The sequence below is a fragment of the Heteronotia binoei genome, chromosome 2 (genome assembly GCF_032191835.1).
Source record: "Heteronotia binoei isolate CCM8104 ecotype False Entrance Well chromosome 2, APGP_CSIRO_Hbin_v1, whole genome shotgun sequence".
Classification (NCBI taxonomy): Eukaryota; Metazoa; Chordata; class Lepidosauria; order Squamata; family Gekkonidae; genus Heteronotia; species Heteronotia binoei.
In genome coordinates this window covers 179,871,667-179,886,431 of record NC_083224.1, presented here as the reverse complement: position 1 = coordinate 179,886,431, position 14,765 = coordinate 179,871,667, and the positions used below count along the sequence as shown (strand labels likewise).

General features: G+C 44.2%; 2 protein-coding genes across 2 annotated transcripts in view; one reads left to right on the top strand and one right to left on the bottom strand.

Annotated features, from left to right (window-relative positions):
* The window catches only part of LMX1A (LIM homeobox transcription factor 1 alpha), a 93,547-nt gene extending 92,185 nt beyond the window's left edge, over positions 1-1,362 (top strand). The window contains exons 7-8 of the mRNA XM_060233069.1: positions 146-319; positions 1,133-1,362. Of these exons, the coding sequence (XP_060089052.1) occupies positions 146-319; positions 1,133-1,293 (335 nt within the window). The 3' untranslated portion in view covers positions 1,294-1,362. The remainder of the gene's footprint in view (positions 1-145; positions 320-1,132) is intronic.
* PBX1 (PBX homeobox 1) overlaps positions 1-14,765 on the bottom strand; it is a 696,336-nt gene that overhangs the window by 213,063 nt on the left and 468,508 nt on the right. The window lies entirely within an intron of this gene.

The following is a 14,765-nucleotide window of genomic DNA, read 5'->3' as shown; positions in this document are numbered from 1 at the left end:
ACAGCTCCTGAGCTTGGAGTTCAGGGATGTCATCGTCACAGCAGTTGATAAGAAAGACAAGATCTTAGCTCTTCCAAGTAGGTGGTATGGAAGGGTATTATGAAAGAACCGTTGGTGAATTATTGTTTCTCTCCTTGTCTTCCAGCTCAGACAAACAGTTGCAATAACCCTGGTCTTGAGGGGATCATGAATTCATATACCACCTTGCTGCAGCCCCCACAACAAATGCTGGCTATTGATCAAAGCGTCTACAGCTCAGATCCCTTCCGGCAAGGACTCACTCCACCACAAATGCCCGGGGACCACATGCACCCCTATGGTAAGGACTGAAGGTACTCCATGTTGCAGAAGGTACTCCACTACAACCAGAAGAAAAGTTGCTTTCTTTCATAAAATGGTGCTTCTTGTGTGTCCCACTGCAGTATCTCAGAGGAAGCGAGATGACTGGATAAGACCGAGCAATGAGATTTGGACTGTCAAGAAGCACCTATAGAAAGACAGTCCGATTTCTCACTAGCATTGCTCTGACCCAGGCTTCTGTTCTCCCCACCACCACCACCCTGGCACAAGCAATCAATTTCCCACCAGTTGCCCCACAGGCGCATTTTGACACGCAACTATTTGCAGTTTTCCACATGGTTTCTTAATCCTTAAAAGACAGCATCACAAAGCCGTGAGGGGAACTGGAGGGAGCCATGCATCAAAATGCACCTGTGGAGCAACTGGTGGGAAATTGATTGCGTGCACTGGTGAAAACAGAAGCCTGGGGGGCGGAGCAACACTAGTGAGAAATCAGTAACAATCTTGGAAGAGTGTTCTAAAACTGTGGAATTTTCTTCTTCCTTGACAAATAGTTTTCAACATTATTTAAACCAGGATTTTACTATGCGTTTAGTTTATTTCACTGATACGTATATTTAAGATTCACATATGTGGAGCCTCCTCAGAGGGTGTGGGTTAAAATTCTAAAGGTGTAATCCAGAAGACAGGTGCCCTCACAAGGCATTATGAAACAAGTAAGGAACTGTTCAAGAATACTACTTATGAGCAGCCCCTATTAAATTCCAAGGGGAACTTTCTGACAACCTGGGCCTCCAATGAAACAACTGCTTTTTGTTTATCTCTCCTGAAGGCATTGAGCCATTTTCCCATGACCTTGATAATGATGACACGTCCCTCAGCAACTTGGGAGACTGTTTCTTAACGTCCTCAGAATCTGGGCCCCTGCAATCAAGAGTGGGAAACCCCATTGACCATCTGTATTCCATGCAGAGCTCCTATTTTACATCTTGAGGTTTTTGAAACCCTGGACAGAACCGGTTCCGGGATCGTTTACAAGTCCCATTTAAAGTGAGAAAGGAGAGAAAGATCATGGGAAGACTACCGTTTGTTTCAAGAGGACTCCTATAAAGCCAAGAGCTGACAATTGTTTTACATGTTTGGAAGTAGGTAAATTTGTTTCCCACTTGAAAACCCGGACCATTTGTGAAGAATATTTCAGAACTTTAATCTCCATTTCCTCACCAGTTTATAAAAGGAATGAACTGGAAAAAAAAATCTGAGAGTAAAATCTAGGACTTGTATTAAAACTTTTGTTTTATTTAAGACAGTTGTGGAAATTAGTGCTTTGGACTTTGACTGAGGCTGCAGCAAACATTTTCCGCTTTCCATTTTTGGATAGAAACTAGTGCTTTTGGATGGGATATCTCTCCCACATTACTTAGACTTTTCAAGCATTCATTGTTGAGCAGCCCTGTTTGCTTCTCCCAGATGCTGCACCTTGGGTTGTGTCTTTCACCCAGTGGTTGCTGCTTCCTCCATCTTGGATCAGCCACCTGGCCTGCTCTCATCCCGTTAGGGATCTTGTAGTCAATAGAATGACACCACAATACTTTATATGCATCTATCACATAGTCAAATAGATCTGGCTGCACAATAAGGTAATTGAAGGATAGTGAGAATAAGTGAGAGCTGAAAAATTAATAAGCCAAGGATACCTTGCCACGAGTGATGGAAACTGAAAAGGGAAGGCACTTTTGGATTGGCTGAATATGCAATAGTAATAACAATAATTTGCAGTTTTTGCTCAGCCCTTGCTTAAATTCCTCATGCACTAGAGCAAACTGAATGGGTTTTTAAAAATATTGCTCCCCCCCCCACATGTGAAACATCTGGGGGTAGAATTCTAGCAGGAGCGCCTTTGCATATTAGGCCACACACCCCTGATGTAGCCAATCCTCCAAGAGCTTACAAGGCTCTTTTTTGTAAGCTCTTGGAGGATTGGCTACATCAGGAGTGTGTGGCCTAATATGCAAAGGAGCTCCTGCCAGAATTCCACCCCTGGAAACATAAGATTGCCACTGCTAGTGGGGGTGGGATGGGGTTGCCAGCTCCAGGCTGAGTGGAACCTAGGGAAGAATGGGACCTCAGTGGGGTGCAATGCCATAAAGTCCATCCTCCAAAGTATCCATTTTCTCCAGGGGAACTGTTGTCTGTAAACTGGAGATCAGCTGTCATTTGGGGGGATTCCCCAGGTCCCACATAGAGGCTGGCATTCCTATCTGGCAAGAAGGAAGTGTGCTTGTGTGAGTGAGCGAGTGTGCATGCATTTAGGGAATGTGTGCTTGTATATACCGGACACAGGCACACCTAATATTGTATCAGGTTTGTTGCTAAGGCATCAGAAAATAGCCGTATAGCCAAAAAAGAACAAAAAAATCAACCCAACTTTATTTTGTGTGTGAATTATATTTAAGCGATGCACTTAAGTTATGGAATGAAAAAGAAGTGATTTTTAAAAAATAATTAATTAAATAAATGTGTTTTGTTTGCAAAGATCGAATAGCCAGAAGGAGCCTCCTTCTCTGTGGAAAGCAATTCAGTGCTTTGGGTTTTTTTCCCCCAATGGAAATCTCTCTGCAGAAATATCAGGGTCAACAAGCTTCCCCTTGTGCAAGCAATCCAACATTCACGGAGAGCTGTGCCATTCAGTTCAGTGAGACGTTGAGCTGCAGCCGCTTTTACCCCTACAAGATAAAATTATCTGCAAAGGAAAAAAAATGTGACAGGTTTTATCTGGCTCCTTATACCATTACTGGAAAAAAGACTGGTCTTATAAACGCAAAATGAAGTCGCCTGAAAAATGAATGCACATTTCAAAGCCATGGATATGCCTCCACTCAGGTTGTTTAGCAGGCCACAGAAGAAAACACATTACATGATCTGTGAAGAGCCCAAGAATACCACTATGAGTATTATGGGTGTTTTTACATTCAGTTTGATCCAGAGTTTTAGAGTCTTCAAATCACCTGCCACTGTTTCGCTTTAATTATTTTCCTTTTACATTTAAGTGTTTCAATATGTGTGTGTGTGTGTGGGGGGGGTGTCTCTGATCAGAGGGCAGCCGGAATATCAGTGCTTAGTTAAATGTATATGATTGCTTGGAAATTGTGTCAACACTGCAAAAACAATACAAATTTAAATCACTAGATGAAGCAGGCAATGATATGTAAAAATTTCAAGTGCTGTCAGTTCTCATGCAAATTACTGCACCTTGTGGTGGCATTTCCTTTTAAAACACAGGAAAACTTTTACAATACAAGTTTGAAACGCCCGTAGAAAAAAGACCAGACCAAAACTAGTCTTGAGAAAAACGCTTTTGTGGCGTCGTCAAAACCCATCTCACTGAAACAAATGTAAATACCTCGGGAAGCAACGATGAGAAACAGTTATGAGAACGTTATGTAATGTAAAAGGTGAGTTTACAATGCGGAGATAGAGAATCGCAAACTGCCAATGTAAAAATACCCTACATCTTCTTTGTTTCCACTCATCTACAGGTTTTTCTTGAGGGCTCATATGGCAGCACTGAAGGGCCATTTAATACTTGGGAATATAACTTGAGGGAAAGGTAGAGCTGCCAGGTCCAGTTTGGGAAATACCTGGAGTTTTGGGTGGTGGATCCTAAGAAGGGTGAGGTTTGGGGAAGGGAGGGACTCAATGGGGTATAATGCCATAGAGCAGGGGTGTCAAACTCATTTGTTATGAGGGCCAGATCTGACATAAATGAGACCTTGTTGGGTCGGGTCTTGTTGGGTTGGGCCGGGACATGTGGAACATGTTGAGCTGGGCCATGTGTGTACCTATTATAGACTAAGTAGCAGAGATATAAACTTTATAAAGGACACAGACTAACACAATTAAATATATATTTTTAGAAAACTTAAAACATGCTTAAAGCATTAGCACATGTTAGTTTTAAAGGTGCTTTCTTTGTATTTCTTCCATGGGACGCAGAGGACTGGGCAAAGGAAGTTCTGGCCCTTTCCTTCCTTCTCCAGGAGACTGGTGGGTGAGGAGCCTCAGCCAACTGAAGTAAGAGAGGCTTGGCTCAATAGCTCTGCTGTGTGATTGAGACAGCCTGGAAAAACAAGCTCTGCCTTCCCTCCCTTTCCTTCCCAAGGGAGAAGCCTCAACCAATGGAGAAAATAGAAGCTTTGCTCTGTAATTCCTGTGCAGTAGAGCAAGCCTTGCAAAGCAAGCTGTGATGCAGAAGGAAGCAAGAGAAAGGGAGAAGGAAGCAGATGACAGCCAGTTGCTCGGGGGGCCTGATAGGAGCCCTCTGGGGGCCTGATTTGACCCCTGGGCTGCATGTTTGCCATAGAGTCCACCTTTGCCATTTTCTCCAGGGGCACTGATCTCTTTCGCTGGAGACAGTGGTGGAATTCTAGCAGGAGCTCCTTTGAATAGTAGGCCACACTCCCTTGATGTAGCCAATCCTCCAAGAGCTTACAAGGCTCTTTTTTGCTAGAATTCAACCCCTGCCTGGAGATTAGTTGTAATAGTGAGAGATCTCCAGCCACCACCTGGAAGCTGGCAATGCTAGGGTTAACGTGCCTTCCTTTGTATAGTTTGTGACTAATATTCAACTTTTTTTTTTTTTTTAAACCCAGGCACTTAGGAGATCCATCTGTGGTACTCCTCAGCAGGGCTTTTTTTTTTAGCAGGAACATACAGGAATGCAGTTCCGGCTGGCTTGGCATCAGAGGTGTGGCCTAATATGAAAATGAGTTCCTGCTGGGCTTTTTCTATAAAAAAAAGCTTGGGTCAAAGAGCAGTTTGTAGGGAAATGGGCTGGAAATAGGTGAGCTCCAGATGTGGAATCTGAAATAAGGAGAAGGAATTCACACTAGAGGAGGAGGAGGAGAAGATATTGGATTCATATCCTGCCCTCCACTCCGAATCTAAGAGTCTCACAGTGGCTCACAATCTCCTTTATCTTCCTTCCCCACAACAGACACCCTGTGAGGTGGGTGGGGCTGAGAGGACTCACTGCAGCTGCCCTTTCAAGGACAACTTCTGCCAGAGCTATGGCTTACCCAAGGCCATTCCAGCAAATGCAAGTAGGAGTGGGGAATCAAACCTAGTTCTCCCAGATAAGAGTCCGTGCACACTTAACCACTACACCAAACTGGTTCTCTTAGCTGTCTTTAGCTGATTTATTATGAACAAGGGGAACTCACATGTCAGTATTCGCCCAATCTTGTGTACCTGTTCAGTCACAGGTAATGTTCTGTGAGGTGGAGGGAGGGATCATAAGTATCATTTCTGTTTCAGACCATTTTATACCCCTGACCAAAGGTTTACACACCATTACAAAACACTGAAGTATGTCTGCATACAAAGGTGTGCTGTTACAGATCATAACTATATGAAGCTGTTTTTGATGTATGCATTTGTATGCACCATTTTTCTGTCAATAACATTTCCTCAGGACACATATTGGGAAGACCACATGGTAGTATGTGCTCCCATTACACATGGTTGGTAAGCTCCTAGCACACATCATTTATAACACCTGGACAGGACTAAAAGCTCTTGAAAATCTGGGGCTTTCTTCTGTCATCACTTTATTCTCTGTCGGTCATCCTGTAAAGGTTGAGGTCATGTTCCGGGGAAGGGGTTTCTGCAGACACCTAGGCATTACTTGCTTTGCTCTTCTAGCCAAGGACAAAGAAGGGGAGGGCATTGAAGAGGGTGTTTGACCTTCCTTTCTCAGCTGTAACATTCAACAGAGGCCCATTATTCTGAGGAGCTACAGGATAGCCAACAGGAGATCGGCAGAGATTACCTTTCAGGCAAGGATGCTGATTAGATGCTACTGATAGGAAGGGACAAGCTTTCCCTGAACAATATTGTGCTAATTAAGGGGCTTCCAGCAAAAGGGATTATAAATCAACCTAGAAAGCTAGAGAGAGAGAAGAATGAAGCTGGGACAAAATCATTGGGCTGAAGTCAACATCTGAGATGGTTTGGTTTGACCTTAAACTAGCTGATTGCAAAAAAAAAAGAAAAAGAAAGAAAGAAAGATGATGATGATATGAGGAAGAACCTCACAATCTTGTTGAATTTGAGCTGACGGAACCTCAACCTGCTTTGCCACCCTCATGTCAACTCTGCTTACTTCTTTCAGAGACTTTGGTCTATTGCTAAAGCAGCCGAGGAAAAACTCTGCACTCCACCCTCCCTACTGGGTCAGTACCCTCCTTTTGGCTTGAAGAACCCGAGTCTCCTAGCCTGCCTGCACTTAGCAGTCACAGCCAGGCCCCTAGCCACAGCGGGGCCTGTGAGGGCACTGCTCCCTGACTTCCGGGGCACAGCCTGCTTTTTTTCTTTTTTACCAGAAGAAAGTTTAGAAGAAGAAGACTGTAGATTTATACTCCACCCTTCTCTCTGAATCAGAGACTCAGAGCGGTTTACCATCTCCTTTATCTTCTTCCCCCACAACAGACACCCTGTGAGGTAGGTGGAGGCTGAGAGAGCTCTCCCAGAAGCTGTCCTTTCAAGGACAACTCTTGCAAAAGCTATGGCTAACCTAAGGCCATTCCAGCAGCTGCAAGTGGAGGAGTGGGGAATCGAACCTGGTTCTCCCAGATAAGAGTCTGTGCACTTAACTACACACCAACAGTGGTGAGTCCCACAGTAGATTGGAAAGAGTGTCCCTTGCCTTTTAAAAAAGTACTCCCCACACTTTTAAAATCCAGGCTACATCCCTGGTCACAGCACAATACACCCGAAAGCACAGCATGTCTATATCTAGGGTTGCCAAGTCTAATTCAAGAAATATCTGGGGACTTTGGAGGTGGAGCCAGGAGAGTTTGGGGGTGGAGAAAGGATACATTGGGGTGGAGCCAGGAGCAAGGTTGTTACGAGCACAAACTCCAAAGGGAGTTCTGGCCATCACATTTAAAGGGACTATGCTCCTTTTAAATGCCTTCCCTCCACTAGAAATAATGAAGGATAGGGGCACCTTCTTTTGGGGCTCATAGAATTGGACCCCCTGGTCCAATCCTTTTGAAACTTGGAGGGTCTTTTGATGGGAGGCAGTGGATGCTGTGCTGCAAATTTGGTGCCTCTACCTCAAAAAACAGCCCCTCCAGACCCCCAGATACTCATGGATCAATTCTCCATTATACCCTATGGGAATCGGTCTCCATAGGGAATAATGCCCAGCAGACATTTCCCTCCCCGCTTGCTTTCTGATGACCCTTAAGCAGAGGGAGGGCCTCCAAACTGGGGGATCCCCTGCTTCCACCTGGGGATTGGCAACCCTACTATATACAGGATTAACATTTGTAGGAAAAAGTTGCAGAAGGTAGAGAGTATTGTGAGTTAATGCTGGGTCTTGAATATTCTAAGACTGCATTCTTGTGCACACTTGTAAGTAATCCTCCTTTGGACTTGCAAATAAATATCCATGGAGTTGTGTGAAAACGTTTGTGTACCTATATCAACCTAAGTTTCTGGTCTAGTAGATTAGGGATAATTTCTGGTGGGGTAGGACATATCTAGTAGCCTGTGGGCCATACCTGGTCTTTCAAGGGGAGAACTGATAGTACCTAGTGCTTCATTGTGTGCGGGCACAACTCAGTTTGCCGGTCTCCAGGTATGACCTAGAGTTCTCCTGGAATTATGACTGATCTCCAGAATAAAGAGATCAGTTCTCTGGAGAAAATGGCAGTTTCAGAGGGAGGTTTCTATGGTATGCCATAGATTCTAGGTGAAATCCCTTCCCAGATTCCCCCTTCCACAGGCACCACCCTCAGATCTCCAGGAATTTCCCACACCAGAGTTGGCAACCTTAGGCACAGCTAGGCTTGTCAACTCCAGCTTGGGAAATTCCTGAAGTTTTGGGGACGGTGCCTGAGGAGGCTGAAGTTTGTGGAAGAGAAAAATCTCAGTGTGGTTGTGATGTCACTTCCTGTGATGGCACATCCAGGTCAAACATGAGCTTCTTCGACCCCTCTCCTTCCTGTAAAGACGAGTCCTGCCACCAAAGTTCAGATTTTACTTTCTCTCCTCACATCACTTTTTTCTCTTCCTTGTATCATCTTTCGGTTTCTGTCTGCACGTTTTCTGTATGTCATATTAGACATTTGATCCCAGATATTTTTGCTAATGTTAACTGACTGCTAATCTTACAGAAAAAGCTCTCAGAATACCCATGGGATGACAGTAGCCAACAGCAATGTCATCCCTCTCTCACTTCCTGAAAGTGCTCTACAGGAAAGAGTGTCTCTACGGGAAAGACTGACCACTTCTTTACTAGCAGTTGCTCCGCCCTTGGGCTTCTGCTTTCCCCAGCTCAAGGAATCAATTCCCCATCAGTTGCAGCATGGGCACATTTTGATCTGTGGCTCCCTCCAATTTCCCTCAGAGCTTCCAAAACTCTAAAAAACAAGAGCAGGAAGCTGTGAGGGAAATTGGAGGTAGCCATGGATCAAAATACCCCCTCACAGCAACTGGTGGAGAATAGAATGCTTGAGCTGGGGAAAGCGGAAGCCCGGGGATGGAGCAACTGCTAGTGAGGAATTGGTCTTAGTTTCTTCTAATCTCTGTGGTATAGGATCTGCCCTCTGCAGCCTTCTGTTCCTCCTAGATTCTGTTCCATAATGGCTGCCCTCCAAACCTGCCTTCAGGTGATCTGGTTGCTCTAGTCCACAGATCAGCTGTAATTCCAGGAGAATGTCCAGCACCACTCTGAGGTTGGTAACCTTTGGTGCTACCGAAAACAAAAGCGCTGAAGCCAAGCAGAAAGCAGCCTGTCTCCTGATTCATGCCCTTTGCCCAGAGATTGTATTCCTTCCCCTGGAGGTTCTGAGAAGAGGAAGTTTCTGATCGCACCTTGAGACCTGACAACTATGACCCTGACTTCACTCAGCTGAGGTAATGCTATGCTGTCTCACCAAGCTGGGTAAAATTTAGCCTCTCTTGGGATCAACACCACTTTGTCAGGTTACACAAATCGATATATCTTGAACTACTGCTTCCTTTTGATTTCTACAGCTCAAACATGCCGCAGTTTGCAGGCTGTGAGAAAACATTCCAGCCAGCGTGTAACATGATTTCTGAGCTGCAGTGTTTAGGGAAATGGAATACCAACAAGGCTTCCATCAACTGTCAATGGCGTACCTGAGAACATTTTGAGCTCCACCGGGCAGCAGGTGCTGTGTGTGAAGAAAGGGTCAGAGCTCTCCCTGGGTGACCTGCTCTTGAACACAAACAGAGCTTCAGTTCTGGAGCTGGCAGCGATGCCCATCTGGTATTTGGCGCAATACTGATTCCAAACAGAATGGCTTTGAGCACCCGCAGCTGTGGCTTCTGTGGGTCGAGGCCAGCAGGGAGCAAAGTTCGTAGTGCCAAAGAGAAAAATGCTGAGAAAGGTTGGGGGAAGGGCAGTGTCTTGTCTTTTGTGAGGAGAACGGGAGCTGGTGGCCCCAGCCCAACGCAAGGCAGGTGGGAGCCACTGTGAACAAGCTGCCCCTCTCACACAGAAGGTAAGTGGGAGATGGCAGCCCCATTTGAGGTGGGCAGGATTTGCTGTGAGCCCTCATCACTTGCAAAGTGGGCAGAGGCAGTAATATTTCTGGGTTCCAAAATAGAGGCCAGAAGAACAAGGAGTAGTTCAAACAGTTTTAATCTATAGAGCAACTCCAAATTATTACAAGCACTCTCTAGCTGAACTGCCGACATGAACGTGTGATCTTAGGGAAGGTCTTCAAATTAACACAGTAGACTAATATAAGGGGACATCTTGAAATTATAAGTTCTATCACAACAGGAGCCACTGTAGGGTCGCTACAGTGTTCCCTCTAAGCTGAGTTAGCCTGAGCCAGCTCAGTTTTTTTACCCTTAGTTTTTGTCTTAGCTCAGGAAAAATGGCCCCAGAGCACACTAATTTATGCAGTAGCTCACAACTTTAGTGCCAGTAGCTCACAAAGCAGAATTTTTGCTTAGAGGGAATATTTCCAGGTCCATTGGCAGGGGATGGCAGAAATGTTCTGGGAGCTGGAAGTGTTGCTGCTGATGTGCTGATGTCACCAGAAGTAATGTTGTGCACCATGCCTAGTCTCCAAGAAGTGACATCAGCACATTGGAGACAATGCTCTGGTTTTTGGACATAACTCTATTGTAAAATCGCCCTCAAACCATAGAGTTTTCCCCAAAAATGCAGTATCACCCCTGGCATACCATGTCACTTCCAGGTGATATAGGCACATCATGTGATGTTACTGTTGAATTTCCTGCAAATCCAGTGGGGATCCCCCACCCCAACTGGGGAATGGGAAACCACTTCTGCCAGCCTTTACCTCTCTTGAGCTGGCGGCCCCACTCCCCACATGTGGCAGGCAGTTTGCTCTTCCTCCCTGTTTCCCCTGCCATGGAAACAGGGCTTGAGGGGGGTGGGTGGGTAGCAGAGCCCCTTTCAAGGCTGTTTTTGTCTCCTAATCCAACCCAACAGTTCCCTTGATAAATGGGGAAGTTTGTTAAAAATAGCATCAATGAATTATTTTTCAGTTCTGCTTGGCAACCAATATTGTGCAAAGACAGCCAGAATGGATCAGAAACTTGTACTGGGTCGCAGGGATTTTTTTTTTAAAAAAAATCCCAGCAGGAACTAATTTGCATATTAGGCCACACCCCTCGACATCATCATTTTTGTAGAAAAAGCCCAGCAGGAGCTCCTTTGCATATTGGGCCACACCCCCTGGTGCTGAGCCAGCTGGAACTGCATTCCTGTGTGTTCCTGCTAAAAAAAAAAAGCCCTGTTGGATCACAAGTGTATGATACAGCACACAGACTACAATTACAGTTCTGTTCCCAGACATTGTTAATATTACGAAATACCAATTGTTAATATTGTTAATTAACCAATAGTTATATTTTTTTTCAAAACACAGTTGACCTGCCTGCCACAACAGTAAAGGTAAAAAAAGGTAAAGATAGTCCCCTGCGCAAGCACCAGTCATTTCCGATTCTGGGGTGCTGTTGCATCACGATGTTTTCACAGCAGACTTTTTTTAACGGGGTGGTTTGCCATTGCCTTCCCTAGTCATTTTAGCGATCTTGGAAGGATGGAAGGCTGAGTCAACCTTGAGCCAGCTACCTGAACCCAGCTTCCGCCAGGATCGAACTCAGGTCATGAGCAGAGCTTGGACTGCAATACTGCAGCTTACCATACTGTGCCATGGGGCTCCGTTACATGTATTAAAGCAAAGTCACAACAAAATATTCTTCATGGGGCGTGTGCATGTGTGTGTGTGTGTGTGTTATGTGCCATTAAGTCACTTCCACCTTACAGTGACCCTACGAATGAATGGCCTTTGAAACATCCTATCATTAACAGCCTTGCTCAGGTCTGGCAAACTGAAAGCTGTGGCTTCCTCAACTGAGTCAATCCATCTCCTCTTGGGTCTTCTTTTCTTACTGCTTCAACTTTTCCTAGCATGATTGTCTTTTCCAGTGAATGTTGTAAACCCTATGAATGTTGGGTTCTGGGATATTAATGAATATTAAATCTGAAGACACAACATCATGACAACACAGGTGAACATAGAAAGTAATTTCCACATTGTTTACTTATGAATTTAATTCCTATCTACATTGCAACATAAAATCTAACGATAACTACATTGAAATCTCAACATTTCAAAAATATAGATTAATATAAATTGAAACCACAAAATGACAGATGACTTATTTAATAACTTTATTTAAAATGTTATTTTAAATGGTTTGGTATCAGTTATTAGTATATATGGTCTGATTGCAATGCTCCCTGCATCAACTGCTTAATGGGATGCGATGATGCGGTACCCAACCATGCACTTCCACCAATGGAATGGCATTTCCATTGTAGAAGTAGAAACGGTGATTTCTGCAGATTTTCTTGGGCCACTGCAAAACCCCGCTTCCCTCTATGCTGCACCTAAGGAGTCCCTGAACACCACCACCCCCTGGGACAATAGTAGGTTGCAAGTTGCAACATGAGGAGGAAATGGGGAAAATTTCCTCCATGAAGTCCAAGGATGGTTGAATATGTGTCAGTAGCTACAGAAAGAATGATTTGGCAGTTTACTTTTCACTTGGTCTATAAAAGCATTCCTTCCTTCCTTCCTTCCTTCCTTCCTTCCTTCCTTCCTTCCTTCCTTCCTTCCTTCCTTCCTTCCTTTAAAAAAACCCCCACACTTTCAAGATCTCTTTATATTGACACGCGAATGTCTTCCATAAGAATGAAATATAATAAGCTGGCTAGTAGATACATGTTGTAATTTAAAAACTCGTGACTTCCAAACAAGTGTTAAATGAATCGGCAGTCATTCTAATACAGACAGCTACTTCATTTCCTCTTTATGTATCAGTGAATGAAATCCATCAAGCCTTTCTTGTATCCAGTAATGTATTCATATCTTCATGCACCCAGTAATGGAAGAGGATTCCAAAGCATGCAGCCTTGCCAAGTTCAAACATGATTATGTCCCATTGATCTGAATGCAGAGTTAGCACCTGCATATATTTCTTCCTTCAAAACTACTGGAATTTGGGTACAATCCAGCTGACAAGTTGTTGGATCTGTCATAATGTAACATGATACTCTACAGGCCAAACAACATCTTCTGTAGGATTTTTTCCCCTGGAATTATGTAGATGCTTCCTAATGGAAGCGGGGCGGGGGGGGGGGGGAGGATGAGACAATTTTGACTGAGAAAAAGGGAGAAAAGGATAACTTCCACCCCTAGCACTTTAGCTGAGCTCTAAAATGGGATCCCCATCAGGGCTTTTTTGGTAGGGAAAGCCCAACAGAAATTCATTTGCATATTAGGCCACACCCCCTGATGCCAAGCCAGCCAGAACTGCGTTCCTGCTTTTAAAAAAAGCACTAATCCCCATACTTTCTGTTAAAAAGGGCATTTTGGAGTTGGGCTCATGCATTTCCACTCTAACACAGTGTTTTTAGGTTTTTCCCAATGGAGCAAATGCCGCTCTAGTCTAAAGGGCTTTTTGTGCATTTGAAAATGGTATGGAGGGTCATGGTTTAAAAATGATCCCTGAATCTCAGCTCCATGACCTCCTAACCCTATACATGTACTCTGTGTCACCACTGCTTATGAAGGTAGCTTTAATAGAAGCATAAAGCTGGAAGGGGATCTCAAAGATCATCTAGTCCAACCCCCTGCACAATGCAGGAAATTCGCAACTAACCCCACCCATTCCTCTAGTGATCTCTGTTCTATACCCAGAAGAAACAAAAAAAACCTCCAAGATTTCCAGGCCAATTTGGCCTGGAGGAAAATTCCTTCCTGACCCCAAAGTGGTAATTGGCATTACCCTGGGCATATAAGATAGGGCCACAAGAGCCAAGCATTGACTCATCCCTTCCTGCTCTCCCTCTCACAATCTGCCTAAATTCACAGAATCAACATTGCTGCAAGATGGCCATCTAGCCTCTGCTTGAAAACCCCCAACCATTCTATGGGCACAAAATCCACTGTGAAATTATCTTGCACAAGCCCTCTTGAATGAAAAGAAGTGACATTATAAATTAGACATGTTCAAGAGAACAACTTTTGTGTCCTTCCCTCGTTCTCTTGAAGGGCATATGAGATTTCCTATTGCCCTTGTGTACTTTCCTAATGATATACCCAGGTTTTTTTTGTAGCAGGAACTCATTTGCATATTAGGCCACACACCCCTGATATAGCCAGTCCTCCAAGATCTTACCGAAGGTCCTGTAATAAGAGCCCTGTAAACTCTTGGAGGATTGGCTGCACAAGAGGGATGTGGCCTAATATGCAAAGATGTTCCTGCTACAAAAAAAGCCCTGGATATACCAGTATTGCCTGACACTCCTTTTGTATTAGATTTTTAATGTCATCTTTGACAATGTCTATTGTCAAACGCAACTAATAAATCTAAATAATCTAACGCAACTAATAAATCTAAATAATCTACTCGAATTCCATTTTGCCTAATCAATGTAACTGACAACTGACAACTCAAAGCTCATAACCATTTTCTTAACTCATATCCTTCAGGGTACCATATCCTATCCTTCCACCACATGAGAAATTACCATCAATCAAGTAATAATTGCTGGTTCCAGAATGCTTCTAAATGCAAACAGGCCTATTAAAGAAGATGGAGCTATCACTTAATTAATTGCTCCTGCAGTTTCGCATCTGTTTCTTTGGCTTTTTCCCTTCCAGAACATCCGATTACCACAGCCACACTCACCTCAGGCCAGTACACACCAGGAGTGAACAAATGTTTGTTTTGATGCCTGAGCCATGGGGGATGGCGGGATTGAGAGGAAGATGGAGAGAGAGAGAAGAAGACAGCAGAAAGGGAAGATGTAAATTACAATAGGTGGTTCCATCAAACAGGGAACATGAAGAGATGTCCAGTCTGGGCACAGGGTATTTTAC